The sequence below is a fragment of the Neovison vison genome, chromosome 12 (assembly GCF_020171115.1).
Source record: "Neovison vison isolate M4711 chromosome 12, ASM_NN_V1, whole genome shotgun sequence".
Classification (NCBI taxonomy): Eukaryota; Metazoa; Chordata; class Mammalia; order Carnivora; family Mustelidae; genus Neogale; species Neogale vison.
The window spans coordinates 123,123,766-123,142,180 of NC_058102.1; the positions used below are offsets into that span (position 1 = coordinate 123,123,766).

Below are 18,415 nucleotides of genomic sequence, written 5' to 3' on the forward strand. Positions count from 1 at the left end.
CAGTTAATTGTTGCATGCCTTATTATCTTCATGTTTGCCCTGTTTCTTAAAGGCATGGATTATGTCAGAATAGTGTCAATGTACTCATTTATAACTAATATTTTGCTATATTATTAGTGCTGTTAGAATGCGGTGCTGTTCAGAATGCTGATGGCTTTATATGTATTATCTAATTTAACATCTAGAACCCCCCTTTAAAGGAGGAACTATTTTTAGGTGTTACTATATCCATTTTACCAATGAGGAATGAAGCTTTTGGAGGTTACATAACTCATCAAGCATACACAGTAAGTCAGGGTTATAGGTAGAATTTGAACACTTGCCCATGAAGGCAGGGTCATTGTTTAATTTAGTGTTATATCCCCCAAACCTAGAAGAGGGCACGTGAAAGACACTTCATGAGTATTTGTTGAATAAAATGATAAATTGTATTTCCAAAGTAAAATCTCTTGCATATCATATAACTATTTTAATAAATATTAAATATTAAAAATATTTAATAAACATTAGTAAATATTTTAATATAATCATCCTTAAAGATGAAGAAAAAATGGTGGCTGTTCTCAACATTAGCTGAATAATATTAAGATTGTCCAAATACCTGTTGTTAACAACTAAAATGAAAAATGTTGACTTAAAAAATATAGGCTGAACAATGAAAATGTAATTTGTTGATTTCAAGCAATACTGAAGATGGTTTGCCACGTAGCTATAATATATGGCAAAGTGGCAATCTATAGAAGTACATTATAAGTCTTGACATCATAGCTGCCATGATAAAACCTACTGTCTTAGATTTTGATTTCTAAATATTGTTCTTCAAGAAACTGTAGGTCTTTGAAGAATGGTTGATTCCAGGGCTGGAGAGGGAAATTACAAAATAAGCTTGGAGCATAATGTGTTGATATAAAGCATGGAAATGCTCATAAAAGGATGGGAAATACTAAAAAGAGCAGTAAGAATGAACTGGAAAGGGTTCCCAACGGCAAAATATAGAGCACATTAGGCAACATATATAAACAAATATAGTAATGGATTATAGTCCTTAAAATAAATATCCATGAGTTCACACAGATATAAAAAATTGAGTAAATGAATGGGTAGAAGAAACATCCTTTTTCTTTAATTTTTTTATTTTAATTCTAGTATATTTAATATACAGTGTTATATTAGTTTCAGGTGTACAATATAGTGATTCAACAATTCTATTCATTAGTCAGTGCTCATCATGATAACAGTACTCTTAATCTCCTCTACCTATTTCACCCATCCCTCCATTCACCTCCCCTCTGGTAACCATTACTTTGTTCTTTATAGTTGAGTCTGTTTCTTTTTCTCATTGCTCATTTGTTTTGTTTCTTAAGTTCTACATGTGAGTGAAATGATATGGTATTTACCTTTCTTCCACTTAGCGTTATACTCTCTAGATCCATCCATGTATTTGAAAATGACAACATTTCATTCCTTTTTAGGGCTGAGTAATAATCTATTGTATGTACATACCACTTCTTATTTATCCATTCATCTATTAATGGGCTGCTTTTATAATTTGGCTATTGTAAAAATGCTGCAGTAAACATAAGGGTGCATATATCTTTTTGAATTAGTGTTTTCATATTCTTTGGGTAAAGATCTGGTAGTGAAATTATGGGATTATATGTTAGTTCTAATTTTAATTTTTAGAGGAAGCTTCCCCAGTGGCTGTATCAGTTTGCATTCCCACCAACAATGCATGAGGGTTCCTCTTTGTCCACATCCTCACCAACATTTGTTGTTTCTTGTGTTTTGATTTTAGATGTTCTGATAGGTATGAGGTGATATCGCATTGTAGTTTTTAAAAAAAATTTTAATTTTTTTATAAACATATAATGTATTATTAGCCCCAGAGGTACAGGTCTGTGAATTGCCAGTTTTACACATTTCACAGCACTCACCATAGCACATACCCTCCCCCAGTGTCCATAACCCCACCACCCTCTCCCGACCTTCCCTCCGCCCAGCAACCCTCAGTTTGTTTTGTGAGATTAAGAGTCTCTTATGGTTTGTCTCCCTCCCTATTCCATCTTGTTTCATTTATTCTTTCCTACCCCTCAAACCCCCCATGTTGCCTCTCCACTTCCTCATATCAGAGAGATCATATGATAGTTGTCTTTCTCTGGTTGACTTATTTCACGAAGCATAATACCCTCTAGTTCCATCCAAGTCATCGCAAATGGCAAGATTTCATTTCTTTTGATGGCTGCATAGTATTCCATCGTATATATATACCACTTCTTTATCCATTCATCTGTTAATGACATCTAGGTTCTTTCCATAGTTTGGCTATTGTGGGCATTGCTGCTATAAACATTCGGGTGCATGTGCCCCTTCAGATCACTACGTTTGTATCTTTAGGGTAAATACCCAGTAGTGCAATTGCTGGGTCGTAACGTAGCTCTATTTTCAACATTTTGAGGAACCTCCATGCTGTTTTCCAGAGTGGTTGCACCAGCTTGCGTTCCCACCAACAGTGTAGGAGGGTTCCCCTTTCTCTGCATTCTCGCCAGCATCTGTCATTTCCTGACTTGTTAATTTTAGCCATTCTGACTGGTGTGAGGTGGTATCTCACTGTGGTTTTGATACGTATTTCCCTGATGCCCAGTGATGTGGAGCACTTTTTCATGGGTCTGTTGGCCATCTGGATGTCTTCTCTGCAGAAATGTCTATTCATGTCCTCTGCTCATTTCTTGATTGGATTATTTGTTCTTTGGGTGTTGAGTTTGCTAAGCTCTTTATAGATTTTGGATACTTGACCTTTATCTGATATGTCATTTGCAAATATCTTCTCCCATTCTGTCAGTTGTCTTTTGGTTTTGTTAACTGTTTCCTTTGCTGTGCAAAAGCTTTTGATCTTGATGAAATCCCAATAGCTCACTTTTGCCCTTGCTTCCCTTGCCTTTGGCGATGTTCCTAGGAAGAAATTGCTGCAACTGAGGTGGAAGAGGTTGATGCCTGTGTTCTCCTCAAGGATTTTGATGGATTCCTTTCTCACATTGAGGTCCTTCAGCCATTTTGAGTCTATTTTTGTGTGTGGTGTAAGGAAATGGTCAAAATCCATTTTTTCTGCAATGTGGCTGTCCAATTTTCCCAACACCATTTGTTGAAGAGGCTGTCTTTTTTCCACTGGACATTTTTTCCTGCTTTGTCCAAGATTAGTTGACCATGGAGTTGAGGGTCTATTTCTGGGCTCTCTATTCTGTTCCACTGATCCATGTGTCTGTTTTTGTGCCAGTACCATACTGTCTTGATGATGACAGCTTTGTAATAGAGCTTGAAGTCTGGAATTGTGATGCCACCAACTTTGGCTTTCTTTTTCAATATTCCTTTGGCTATTTGAGATCTTTTCTTGTTCCATATAAATTTTAGGATTATTTGTTCCATTTCTTTGAAAAAAATGGATGGGATTTTGATAGGAATTGCATTAAATGTGTAGATTGCTTTAGGTAACATAGACATTTTCACAATATTTGTTCTTCCAATCCATGAACATGGAACATTTTTCCATTTCTTTGTCTTCCTCAGTTTCTTTCATGAGTACTTTACAGTTTTCGGAGTATAGATTCTTTGCCTCTTTAGTTAGGTTTATTCCTAGGTATCTTATGGTTTTGGATGCAATTGTAAATGGGATTGACTCCTTAATTTCTCTTTCTTCTGTTTTGTTGTTGGTGTAAAGAAATGCAACTGATTTCTGTGCATTGATTTTATATCCTCATTGTAGTTTTGATTTGCATTTCCCTGATGACAAGTGATGTTGAGCATCTTTTCATGTGTCTGTTGGCCATATGTATGGCCTCTTTGGAGAAGTCTCTGGTCATGTCTTCTGACCATTTTTAACTAGATTATTTATGTTTTGGTGTTTAGTTGTAGAAGTTCTTTATATATTTTGGATATTAACGCTTTATCAGATATATAATTTGCAAATATCTTCTCCCATTCAGTATATCGTCTTTTAGTTTTGTGGTTTTCTTTGCTGTGCAGAAGCCTTTTATTTTGATGTAGTCCCAATAATTTATTTTTGCTTTTGTTTCCCTTGCCTCAGGAGACATATCTAGACAAATTTTGCTATAGCTGATGTCAGAGAAATGACTGCCTGTGCTCTCTTCTAGGATTTTTATGGTTTCACACCTCACATTAAGGTCCTTGATCCATTTTGTTTATTTTTGTGTGTTGTGTAAGAAATCACTCCAGGTGGGTGCCTGGGTGGCTCAGTCAGTTAAGCATCTGCCTTCAGCTCAGGTCATGATCCCAAGGTTCTGGGATTGAGTCCCATGTTTGGCTCCCTGCTCAGTAGGAAGTCTGCTTCTCCTTCTGCCCCTCCTCCCCACTTATTTTCTCTCTCTCTCTCAAATACATAAAAATCTTAAAAAAAAAAAAGTGCTCCAGTTTCATTCTTTTGCATGTAAGTGTTCAGTTTTCTCAACACCATTTGTTGAAAAGACTTTTCTTTTCCCCATTAGATATTCTTGCCTCCTTTGTTGAAGATTAATTGATTGTATAATCATGGGTTTATTTCTGGGCTCTCTATTCTGTTCCATTGGCCTACATTTCTATTTTTGTCCCAGTACCAATACTTTTCAGATTTCTACAGTTTTGTAGTCTAACTTGATATCTGGGATTGTGATACCTCTAGTCATCTTCTTCTTTTTCAAGATTGTTTTTGCTATTTGGGGTCTTTTGTGGTTACATACGAATTTTAAAATTGTATGGGATCACAAAATTTTAAGATAATTTGTTCTAGTTCTGTGAAAAATGCGGTTGGTATTTTGATAGGGATTGCATTTAATCTGTAGATTGCTTTTGGTAGTAGGGACATTTTAACGATATTTGTTCTTCCAATCTATGAGCATAGAATGTCTTTCCATTTCTTTGTGTCATCTTCAATTTCTTTCATCAGTGTTTTATAGTTTTCAGAGTACAGGCTTTTCACCTTCTTGGTTAAGTTCATTCCTAGGTATTTTATTATTATTATTATTTTTAATTTATTTGTCAGAGAGAGAGAGGGAGAGCGAGCAAGCACAGGCAGACAGAATGGCAGGCAGAGGCAGAGGGAGAAGCAGGCTCCCTGCCAAGCAAGGAGTCCGATGTGGGACTTGATCCCAGGACGCTGGGATCATGACCCGAGCGGAAAGCAGCTGCTTAACCAACTGAGCCACCCAGGCATCCCGTATTTTATTATTTTTGATGGAACTATAAAAAAGGTTTGTTTTCTTAATTTCTCTTTCTGCTACTTCATTATTATTATATAGAAATGCAACATATTTCTGCATGTTGATTTTGTATCCTGAAATCTTACTGAATTCATTTGTCAGTTTTAGTAGTGTTTGGTGGAGTCTTTAGGGTTTCTGTATATAATATCATGTCATCTGCAAATAGTGACAGTGTTACTTATTTCTTACCAATCTGGATTTCTTTTATTTCTTTTTGTTGTCTGATTGCTGTGGTTAGGACTTCCAGTCCTGTGTTGAACAAAAGTTGTGAGAATGGACATCCTTATCTTATTCTTGAGCTTAGGAGCAAGGCTCTGTTTTCCACCATTGAGTATAATGTTAACTGTGGGTTTTCATGTATGGCCTTTATTATGTTGAGGTACATTCCCTCTAAAACTACTTGATTTAGGGTTTTCATCATGAATAGATATTGTACTTTGTCAAATCCTTTTCCTGCATTTATTGGAATGATCAGATGTTTTTTATCCTTTCTCTTATTGATGTGATATATCACTTTAATCGACTTGGAAATATTAAACCATCCTTGTATAAGTAAATCTCACTTGATCATGGTGAATGATTTTCTTTAAATGTATTATTGGATTCAATTTGCTAATATTTTGTTGGGGATTTTTGCATCTATGTTCTTCAGAGATATTGACCTACAGTTCTCTTTTTTTTGGTAGTGTCTTTATCTGGAAGGCAGTAAGTCTAGATCTTGGATTAGAGGATAAGGGGAGCATGGAGTTCAAAAAGACCCTTGGAGAAGCTTTCCGTTCATTTACATCACATTCAGGGGAGGGAAGTAAGAATCTGAGAAACTGAGTTACTAATGGAGCATTATCTTGGGAGTGGTGGCTCTAGAACTCATGGATTTTTATCTGTCCATTCACTTTCACTTCTATTTTATGACCTGGATTCAAGTCCAGAACTCTGTCAGTTGACTTAGTTAATTCCATTTAATCTAATTCATAAGATATTTTATAACAAAGGTTATATACTAATTTCTAATGTGTTTATAATGAAATAATAAACTTTGACTATAAGATTTGAATTTAGTTCAACTAAACTTCAAATCAATTTCAAGAAGCTCAAGGTTTGATTATGCATTATTCCTTTGGTTAAAGCCACCCTTTTATTTCTTCTTATATGTAGATGTTTTCTTTCTCGATTGTTTGCACACACACACACACACACACACACACACAGTACTTGTTAAAACAGAGTCTTTTTTTTTTTTTTCATTTGGTATAATTGTCTGAGATGGCTTTATGGTATAATCATCAGACATTATGGGCCTGAACAAGACAATGATAGTCTTGGCATTCAGCCCATGTCTTCCCCCAGTTTTTATTGCCTGCAAGATTTCTGTGCCTCAACAAAACCTGTACTTACCCTCCTCCACCCTCCAATGTCTGGGCTATGCATCTCGCAGATGGTCTTGTTATACAATCATGTTTAACAGGATTACGCTAGATCATTGAATTGTAGGGATTTCTGGCTATCACAGCTGCTTCTTCTCTGAAATGCTTTCACTCAATTAATGTATACAAGATACTCCTCTGGCCAACCCTCATTTTCTAATCAGCACCAACACAGAAACCTGAATACATCCATATTTTAAATAGGAAAAATAATTTTGGTGCCAGCAATGAATATACTAATGACTCCTATTTTTGTAGGTGTACCAATGACAATATGCATGGTAAGAAATTGAAACAAATAATGAGTGGGTAACTAGATATTAGGAAAATTATACCAAATATTATTTCTATGGTAGACTGTATTTCTAAAACAAAATCTTCTCATATCTGTCCATTCTACCATACTTTTCTCAGGCCCTCAGGATCAAAATTCCAGAGTCCTCCTTAACATCTCTTCCTTACTCACCCCACCTCCTTTACATTCTATCACAGCAAGTCATTAACAAGTCTTGTCGTGTTTTACATTTACATTTACATTATTTCCTTAGATTTTTTTCCTTTCAGTTGCCATCGTTATCACCTAGTTCAGGTCCAATAAATGCCCTCAACTGCCTAAGAGCTTAAGAAGGAAGAACATTTTCCATTCTTGGCACCCAGTAAATCACAGTAGTGAGTAACGGGAGAGGTCCCTCGTGACTCATCTCCCACTTTGGTGGGGGTGGGGAGGTCAGATGGGTGAACGATGGAATTACATCATAGCAGGGCCGTAACCTCCTGATATTAGAAGCTTCTAGGGAGGGTCCAGCAACAGGAATTTTATGAGTGCATCTCAGCCCAACAGAGTCTCAATATCAGTGTTCATCTGGGGTGGGAGAAGCCAATATGGTGTTGTAAATTAAGAATGGGGGCTATGGAAATGAAATAAACAAAAGAAAATAATGTCAACTAAGGTGCGTAAGAAAAGAATACCTCCAAAGTAGTCTTGTTTTAAAACTTCATTGGAGAGCTGCCATTTTTCATATTATATAAACAATGCCATTTTGTCTTTATATCAACTTACTATATCCAATTTCACAGATAAGGAGATTGAAGAGAAATTAGGAAACTGTCTTATGCTTATATAGCCAGGCAACAGTGGAGTCTAGTTTGAAACCCATTTTGCCCATCTCCAGAATCCAAGAAGGCAGCTTGTCAACACTTCATGTGGCCCAATATGTCTGTGAAGTAAAGTAGTTTTGATTCTGTTCATGTCAATCAAATGGATTTCCTTCTTTTGTTCTAAGCCATTTCACAACATTTTGTAAAAATCTTTTCCTGACTTAGTGCAAACACACATAACCCAGTGAAGGAAGTATTGTTAGCCCCATAATATCAGGTATGGAGTAGAAGCTCAGAGAAATCAAGTAATTTGTCCATTGCCACATAGCCCATCAATGATGGATGAGAATCTTAATCTGGGCAGTCTGATTTCCCTTCCCCCATTCCCAGTCACACTGCTAACTTCAATAGGTTATTTTTATACTGGTTTGATATTTCCTAAAAAGAAGGAAGTGGAGTGTCATCTAATCTTACCCTATAAACTCTTTTGGGATACACATACATACACAAAAAATACACATGCATACACACACATATATACATGTGTGAGTGTATGTATGTGTGCAGGAGAAATATTAAAAAATAATATTCCAGTGGATATTAGCTATGTCTTCTATGCAGTAGATGGCACAGCAGTAATAATTACTATAATTGCGATAATGTTAGCAATATAATTGGTCCCATGCCTGCTTTTGGTAGCATTCTTTTTCCCTAAGACAAGGAAACTAAGTGCCTGGTCCTGCTCAAATACAGAACATCTGTAACTTTCAGAAGAGATCAGGTGATAGAGTAAACGTAAATCAAACCACCTTTTACATGTCTGTGCTTTTGATTATTTCAGGTACTAGGTGACCTGATTTCTAGTCAGTCTGGGAGATGAAACAGCTGTAATTCACAATAAATATACATCAAACATCACAATCAACCTTATTCTTTCTTCCTGCAGAAGGCAGCTGGATTGTATCAAAAACATGTAAAGAACACTTGCTGCTATCTAGCCCATGGGGCAACTTATGCACCCTGCCATTAACATAGGGAGGTTCCCTAGCAGTGTGCCCAGAAGGGGGTTGATGGCAGGTGGTAAGGACCAGGGAAAGCAACCCAGCTCAGCTTGCAGACACAGCTGCTAAGCCCTGGGTGCCTAAAATGGGGTAAAAGTGTTCACCTTAGGAATGGGAAAAATAACCCCATCAGAAACCATCACTTGGGTCAGCACAGTTTTTTAAGTGTGTTCCGTTTAGTAGCAGCTCCGAGGTGTTTGAAGGATTTCAGTGCAGAATTTCAAACTACTGTTCACTTGTTCATTTGTCTTTACGTGAATTTTGCAGGTAACCACGTAGTTGAAGAGTTTGGGGCTTTTGTTTCTGATATATTTAGAATGAGGACCTGGAACAGGGCCACTGAGAGTCTACATCTTGTATGAATTTAAAAAGGCAGCCCCATGTGGAGGAAACCCTTTGGGATTTGAATCTGTCCTCACTTGCCCCTTGGCTGGGCACAACCTGTACATAATTTGTAGCCCTGATCATATTAGCTTGGCTTCTAGAAGTTTCTCAGGGGAAGTGGAGGTGCCTGTATAAGGGGCTACAGAGCTTATATATTTTCCTCAACTAAATCCTTTAATGAAGATCAAATAATTACAAAATTGCCAGAGGCCAACAATATTTTTCTTATGACATACTTTTAAAATTCATAAGCATAATGTTCAGCAACCATGTTTGAATTTTTTCAGATGTTATGATACTCAAAAAAAGTTTTGCATTTAAAGACTTCAGTATTATAGTGCTCACCCTTCATTGAGGTTATTTAACTGTCTGTCTTTCTCACCTAGAATGTCAGCTCTGGGAATGTAGGGACTATGTATATCTTGATACTATGTCCCCAGCACAATGTCTAATATGTAGCAAATACTAATACATATCTTTTGACTGAATGAAGGAATTTCTTACTTATTTTTCTTTTGTACTCTGAAACTAAAGGAACAAACATAAAAATATCGATGAACAGTTTAATCATGATTTTTATTATTTTAATTTTTAAAACAAAATATTTTCCTCTCAATTATATTCTTCACTTCTTACTACAGCTTTTATTTCCTAGGGCCATTTTGTTTTGTTTTGTCTTGCTGTGACATCAAAGTGGATATTTACTGGGATACTTGCACAATCCACTGATCAACTCCTATTTTCTTTTAGAAAATGTCACCCTTTGTCTCATAGCATGTAAGATTCCTTTCCTCAGGATTTGGGACTAAGATAAATTGTAGACAGTCTCTCTGAGTGAGTAAAACTGCAATATGCAAACTCTGGAGTTGAAACACTACTAGGTGCTCAAAGAAATATTGGCAAGAGATGGAGAGTGAGGGAGAGAAGGAAGGGAGGGAAGAAGGAGAGAGAGAAAGAGAGAAGCAGATGTACAAAGAAAAGCAGAGATGTGTTTAAGAGAGAGACAGAAAGGAAGGCCTAACATGACAATCTTGGATCCCAGTTAGTCCCTTCCAGAGGCCTGGCAGAGTTCCTGTCATTAGGTTTCCTTGAGATATTCTATGGCTTTAATATAAAGCTCTCCCTTTATGGCATTAGCCAGGTTAAGGTAGGTTACTTCCTAACAAGTACAATATGTATTTTAAATGAAAGTCAGTGGGGGAATCATTTTAAATGCACAGATAACTTCCAGGAAATGTAGAATAGTGCATGAAAAATTAAATATTTTCAATGGGTCTTCCTTAATTTTTCCAGGTAAGACCAGAGCATGTCTTAGGCCCATGCATCCCAATGGCAGTAATCACACAGAGGCCGTCTGGAGAAAAGACCTTTGGGCTAGTTTGACAACCTTCTAAAAAATAAATGGAATGCTAGAGCTGAGCTAACAGGCAGTTGCCAAAAGAGAACACTGCACACCTGACTACTTAGGCATGGGAACTGAGCACAAAGACTCTAGAGCTGTGTTTCTCAAAGTAGGGTCCTGGGTAAGAACATAAATCCCTGAAGCCCATCTCAGTCTCCATAAGTCAAACTGTCAGAAGGGGTGTCATGCATTCAACCTGCACAAGTAGACTCAGTGGGGGACCGGCAGGCACAGTGCTTCAGAGCTGACCACTCAGGGTGTGATCCGAAGCTCAGTAGCAGGGAAAACACTTGGGAATTGACTGGAAAGGGGGAATCTTTCCCACTCCCTTGACCTACTGAATGGCTCTAATGAGGCATCCAGTCAATTCGATGTTCAAAAATGGGGAACATGTTCTAGATCATTCATTCCCAGCTGGGTTGTGCCCTGGCATCATCCAGGTTACTTAACTGTTACTCTGGTCCATGTTCTACCCTCCAGAGATTCTGACTTGGGAGAGTCTGATTCTGAGTCTGGAGTGTGAACAGAGCAGATGCACTATTTAAAATTCCCCAGATAATTCCCCAGATGATGTGCAGCAGAGATTGAGAACCTCTGCTTATTGAGGATGACTAGATAGATCCTTGAAGAAAGTCAGCTTGTTAAATGACTTCTGGAACTCCTAGGAGGCATGGTAATCTGAAAGCAGAGTAATTTTGATTTGGAAGAGCAGAACCGTAGAGAGAAAGAAAACTGTATTTATTTTTAAGCTCCAGGAAGAACTGGTTTGGGAAAAATCACAAGACAGACCCTGGGGGACTAGGACATAGAGTTTATAAAATGAATTATAGAGTTTAGAAATCATGCCACCCAATAATCTTTGGGGGTGGGGAAGACTGCTGTTTCCCAGGCAAAACCTAAGAATACTGCAACCCCATTAGGGTTAGAGTAATAAAATGCCCCGGTGGAAAATTAGCAATGGCTAAAGGAATAATCTAGGGGGATTATAAAAACAATTTCAGAGACCAGAAAACCCAACCTGCAAGTGTCTGGGTCCTAACCATGGCATAGAAGCACATGCTGGGAGTGGCCTGGAAGAGGACAAAATAGAACGAGGATGCAGGATATATGGAACTTTGGAGCAGTGGCTACTCCACAGGCCATTGATTGACTACAGAAGCTCAAGCAACACATCAAAGATCAGGAGAGGCTGGGTTATCCTTCCGGCAGAAACTAGTAAAAACAGATGATGCATTCAGGCTGCATGCCCCTGTGTCAGTCCCAGGACAACAGGCACACACTTTGCTACTCAGTCTTTGAAAAACGGTGGAAGAGGGAAGAAGGGGAGAATTCTGAATCTAAATGAACATTTACTCAACTGAGATTAAGTCTGAATCTGGAAGTGACTGTGAGATTAAGGTTTTCCCCCTAACGGAAATGGAGGCTGGAGACAAGCCAAGTGGAATTTCTGTGTAGAATAATGAGGGCGCGGGGGTGGGGGGAAGACAAGGGGGGAAAAATGAAAAAAGAAAAAAAGAGAAAAAAAAGAATAATGAGGACAGTTACATGTCTAATTCCTGAATTACGCCTGTGAATTTCAAATCCACTCTTCTAGTGAATGGAATGTAATTACCCGTCCATTAGGTGGTTTTCTTCTGCATAGGTCCCTGGGGACTTGGTGTCAATATAAAGAGGCTTCTTTGAGTGGCATTATTTTGTAAAAAGATGAGGATCAAGGAAAACATCATAGGATCATGAATCACCAGACATCTGTATTTCCATTTGAGAGGCAGAACTGGAACCAGAACCCAAGTCTACTAAGATGTCCAGATGTACACTGAACGCCTCAAGACAATCTTGAGGAAAAAGAATTCACTTAGTGGCTTTATCAATCCTGCCTTAGTAAAGATCATTCACTTTACAGACAGAGGGATAGGCTGCATAACTTCATTGGTTAGTATAAATTGAATCAGCCTCGGTAGATAGAGTTAACGAATTGCCTCAAATGACCTTTTTCTGATTGTAGAGAAGGGATAAAAGAAAATGTAAGAGGTGACTAATTACCAGCACTTACCTACTTTAGGTTTTCTCTTTCTTGTCCTACTTCTGCTCCCCCACTCCCTCAACTCCCCACCCACCTCCCCACCCCACTCTCCTTGAGAGAAAAATTGTTTCATGTTTCTCTCCTTCCTGGTTTTTATTTAGGAGACTTCAAAAGAAGTTGATGAATGGCCTGTGTGATCGAAACATCCCTTATCTCCTTTACCTGGGGGAAGGTCCAGGCCATCCTCTCTGTCAATTTCCCTGACTAAGGTGAGAATATGACAAGCACAATGACTGGCAATAACTTTCCAAAATAACTGTTTATCTAAAGTTACAACCCAAGAGTTAAATTTTGTGAATCATCCTGACGTATTTTGGGAAGGAATCATATAAGGTAGGATTATTTAAAATAGAATATATTATGAATAACCCCCCACAAACTAAAACCCACTACCTTCATTGATTGGACAGTAGAATATAACCTAAGAAAATAAACTTAACTAGATGCTCTTGAAAATATGGAAGATATTTGTATACAATGTAGTACTAAATCTGCTTTGAGCCCACTACAACATTTATGTTAGTGCCCTAAAAGACTTCTGGCAAATTTATGAGAATACGTTGCAGTATCCTTTTTGCCTGATCCCAAAGGGGAAGAGAAAGTGGAAGGATGAAATTAGCGATGTATATTTAGGTAGTCAGTTTATTGGAATGTTGCCCCAAACCAGAAAAAAACTCTACATATGGAAAATGCCCAATTAGGGGAAGGGTGGTAGAAAGAGACAAGGTTTTAATAAATAGTTAAAGCTGTCAGTTAACTATTACTGATTTCTATGTGTTTATTGAAAACATCTTAAAATAACTAACATAAACGTGAAAATTGAACCATAAAACCAAGAAGTCTAATGTTCTTTGCTAAAAACCCTGGGATTACTAAAACAATCCTTTAAGACAAACTGTATTTTCCTACAGCACACACAAATCATGAATTATGTCACTGCACTGTCTAATTTCCATGAGACCTCAATATGAATTAAGTCATCAAAAAGAGCTTACAATCTTTACTATGAACCAGTTCGTTTTGCTTCAGTTTGAAATATTCAATCTATTTTGAAAAAGCCCCAAAATATGGTGAGAAAATATTTACTCTCCAAGAACATGAGCTTTAGGACAGAAATGTTGAAGTTCACGAGTTCATTAATAGGAATTATGAGCTCGAGAGAGAATGACAAGGTGAAAATAAATTGCTCTAGCTGGCTCTGAGGCAAGCTGTCTTTATCAATGGAGAACAACTCACTGAGAGGTTTCAAATAACAACTTTGGTTGCAAAGTTGACAAGTCATACATCCAGTGTGGCTTTTCAAACGCCATCTTGCCTTTCTAAAACCATCTCCAGGTGGGAAACGGAAGGTTTATTTTATCTGCCTTCAAATGCTTGTGGAAGTCACCTAGGAATCATGCACAAAAGCCCCGGGCCGTCCAGGGTTAAACTGGGCCTTTGCCTTTAGGAGGCAAAGGGATGCATGGGATTACACGAGATGCACAGTCCTGAGAATAGGCTTCTTTCCAGGAAGTGGGCTCTCTGGCAGGAGAGGAAAGGAACCCTTACCTGGGTAATCATTCTTGTCTATGTCTGAGTCTCCTCTTAGAGTAAAGCCGAAGCCCGAGGGGATGGTCTGTGAGGCCCACACTCCCTGCAGAGTTTGGGAAGGCTTGGTGTTTAAGCCATCCTTGTTCCCGTTGTAAATGAGCACTTTGCCTCTTTGATCCTTGCCTGCAAAGGGTGCACCGATGGCAATGTCTGCAAACAGGGACACATGAACACATTTTTTAAGGAAAGAAGAAGGTTTTAGAGATAGAATTAAGTGCAATCGAAGAGTGGCATCCTGGAATCCAAAGGGCTCATTACGTTTTCCAGGAAAATTTTGTAATATTGCAGCAACCATAACTTGTCTTTTCTCCATCCGGCAAACATTTATTGAGTCACCACTGTGTGTTGGACCCAGTGGGTATGACAGTGAACCTGATGCTGCTTTTAGAAAGACTATATCCTAGTGCAGGTAATAGACAATTTGAATAGAGAGACAATCAAGAAAAGATGGAAAGTGACACATTCTATGCAGAAGAATCAAAAATATTAATGTAATAGAGAATGGTGGTTATTTCTAAATTTGGTGATCGGACAGAGTGTTGCTAAGGCTCGTGTTGAAACTGAAAGCTGGGGGCGCCTGAGTGGCTCGGTGGGTTGAGGCCTCTGCCTTTGGCTCGGGTCGTGATCCCAGGGTCCTGGGATCGAGCCCCGCATCGGGCTCTCTGCTCAGCGGGAAGCCTGAGCAGAGGCTTCCTCTCTCTCTCTCTGCCTACTTATAATCTCTGTCTGTCAAGTAAAATAAATAAAATCTTAAAAAAAAAAAAAAAAAAAGAAACTGAAAGCTGGAGACAAGGCAGAACCAACTGTGGGAAATCAGGGGAGAACACTCCAGGCAGAAAGAACTGGTGTGCCAAGGGCCAAAGTTGGAAAGAGCAGGGCCCATTGGAGGAGCAGGCAGAGGGTGGTCTACACGGGAACTTAGTGAGCAACAGGGAGGACTGGGGACTGGGTCACAAGGCTGGGTAAAACAGGGGAGGCACATTTGCAAGGTACTTATGAATTTCTTGTCAAAAGAAATAAATAATCTCTTGCACAAAGACTATTTAATGTAATGATTACATTGTCCCACGAAGGGGAGCAGGTTGCATTTTACAATAGAGGACATTGGGGAATCCAGAAAGAACCCTATCGCCTGACTCCCCCTTAAATATAGCACTCAACGAAAAAATTAACTTCCACACATTGTGTTCATCAGGATTATTCTATACAACACACACAAAGTCTGAGTTTTACATAAAAAAGAGCACCAAGAACACAATAACATAATAGCTCACCCCAGTGGAGGACGGTTATGTGTCCTCACTTTGTCGTTTATTTCTTTTTGCTCCTAAGTAAGTCCGATAAAACTAAGTAAATCATGAATTGATTTTACTACATAATGAAGGATCATAATTCCAGTTTCATTTAATAATGATAAATATTCCTATCTCAGATTGTGGTGGAAATTAAAGATCTCATGAGGTACCAGGCACAAAGAGGCCTTTCCTTTACCTCCTCTAAGTCAGTCCACATCTGTCCCGTGTTTCCTCCCAGTTTGGAATTATTTTGCCCACTTTATACTCAAAAACAGTGAGGCACAGAGAGACAGAACCCCCTTTATGTCATTAAAAATGTTTCTCTTAGCTTTCAAAAATATCATGAAGTGTTTGAGAAAAAAGACAGAGAAAACTGTGGTGGAAAAGATGATAGATAATTTAACATTATTTATTTGGCTTGGTGCTCAGGGAAAAGGCAGTTTCTGAAAGCAGCGTATCAGTTAAAGATGAACTTGTCTCTTTTTTATTATTTTCCTGGAACCGTGAGCTTTTAACATGCATTTATGTTTTATGGCACTTAAAAAATTACTAACCATACATTTCTGGGATGTCTTTTTTTCAGAGAAAACATAAAAACACAATATCCCTTGCCAAAGGTACTAATGAATACTAATCTGAGACAAACACTCCCTAAGCTATTTTGTTGGAGCAAATTCCTGTCACTCCCTTGAACTTTAAGAAACCCACTATACTATACCTTGCTTCGTAATTTAAAGGTCCTGAACATCTAAGCAAAACTCTGCGTGAGCAGCACGTTCTTCTGAGAAGGTACTTGCAAGGCGTTCACAAATTCTTAGCTTAAAGAATCACGATCCTGAACCAAGAATTTAACACGACTCTACTGCAAACACTGAAGCTGCCTTTGAGTTGAAGTTTACAGACCAATTAAAATCCAGGATAACCTAGACTAGTCCATGTGTATTAATCACAAGGCAATATACTTGTCCATATGTCGACATGTACTTATCTGTCTCGACTCTGTACATAACAAAAGGTTCTCTGGTTTTCTTTGAGTCACTAAATCCAAATATCACTTTAAAAACTAACTGTTGCCTTTTATTAAGAGCTGTTATATATAAACTTGAAACTGCCTTAAGGTTTTTGATAATTTATTAAAAACCAATAATAGTAACCGTACCATACACACCACTGTAAAGACTTTAAGATGTCATTGTTTCCTTCGTGTCCTGGTAACAGGAATTATGACAAATAAACAATTTCCATGTATTGGTATCAATTACCATTGTATCCATCTTGGTTCAGGTCTCCCAAGTGTGCCACAGCACTACCGAATCTCCCAAAAACCTCGGTGCCTGCAAGGATCTGCGGGTCCCTGAAGACAAGCGCGCTCACTTGTAAATACAGGTAAACTTGCCCTACTTCTCTAGGGCTGCTCTCAAATTCGCGTTCCATAAAGAGCGGTGCCCCGATCAATATGTCGTCCATTCTGTATGGAACAAAGAGAGAGGTCAGAGCATGGACAGACCTGAGATTCTTTGGGGGTACAAGTTTAATCAACTAGATTAGTACATTTCTATTGGTATTTTTCCTTTCCCAGGGTACATTTTACAGTCATCATATATCTTTCATCACTTCGCTATGTCGCTGGGATGGAATGTTGCAGGAACGTAAGAGTTGTTACACTGAACTTAAAAAAAAATTATTTATTTATTTATTTGAGAGAGAGAGAGAGAGAGAGAGAGAGAGAGAGAGCACAAGTAGGAGGAGCGCTGGAGGGAGGAGAAGGGGAAGCAGCCTCCACACTGAGTGGGGAGTCTGACGTGAGGCTTGATCATACCACCCTGAGATCATGACCTGAGCTGAAACCGGGAGCTGGATGCTTCATTAACTGAGCCACCTTGGGCACCCATACACTGAGCTTTTGAACTGTTACCATGACTACTCTAAGAAAACCACAGACACTTCATTCTTTTCAAAAGCTTAGTGCATTTCTGGAAAATGTAGCTATCCAAGTAAAACATATCAAAAAAGATCTAAAAAATGGTTTTTCTCAAAGTGGTTTAGAGTTCTATGACAATAGAACTATACACTTAGATTTATGAAGTTTTCTTGCCGGAATAAGATTTAAAATAAATTTTGCCTCCTTCTGTCCTCTTGTTTACTTCACTTAAATACAAAACAGAGTCCAGAAAGGGTTATGGGACTGCCTAGAAAGATGGAAAGTAAATTCCCCCCCCCCCAAATAAGACTTGATAGTTATTCTCTATAAATGTAGGTATTATAGCAGGAAACTAGTAGATAGGTTTTTTTTTTTTTAAGGTTGAAAAAAATTCAAGAAACAAATATCTAGGCAAATTAATTAGAGATAAAGATAAAACCATCAGGAGAACAAAACCCAGTGGGTAAAGGTATTTCCTTCCTTCTTAGAGTCAATGGGCAGGAAGAGGAATAGAATAGAGTCTTCTAAGCTGCTTGAGTTCTTACCATTTTTATTTTAGAAATTTTGGAAAAAGTCACATCAACCGAAGTTCATACTTCGATTGATACTAATGACCTCTGCAGACATCCTGATCTTGGGAGATGCAACAATCTTTACAGTGATCTCAGGAATAAATAGAAATCTGCACTTGACTTTTATGCCTATATAGACTAGATAACATGCAGAAACTTGCCAACTCAACTAAAAATATTACCATTCATCTAACAGGCAGGGATGAGGTGGGACAGTTACTGAGAACACAAAACATCCTTTAAGGTCTGAGACATCTACAAGACACTCCAATAACACTCTGACCTGCCTCTCTCTCCAACTTCTTGCCTTCCCTATGGTGGCCATCTATTCTCCATTTC

At 38.2% G+C, this 18,415-nt stretch overlaps 1 protein-coding gene across 1 annotated transcript in view; it reads right to left on the reverse strand.

Annotated features, from left to right (window-relative positions):
• ITGA8 (integrin subunit alpha 8) overlaps positions 1-18,415 on the reverse strand; it is a 174,666-nt gene that overhangs the window by 93,550 nt on the left and 62,701 nt on the right. The window contains exons 12-13 of the mRNA XM_044227132.1: positions 16,846-17,051; positions 14,247-14,438 (exon numbers count right to left, since the gene is read on the reverse strand). Of these exons, the coding sequence (XP_044083067.1) occupies positions 14,247-14,438; positions 16,846-17,051 (398 nt within the window). The remainder of the gene's footprint in view (positions 1-14,246; positions 14,439-16,845; positions 17,052-18,415) is intronic.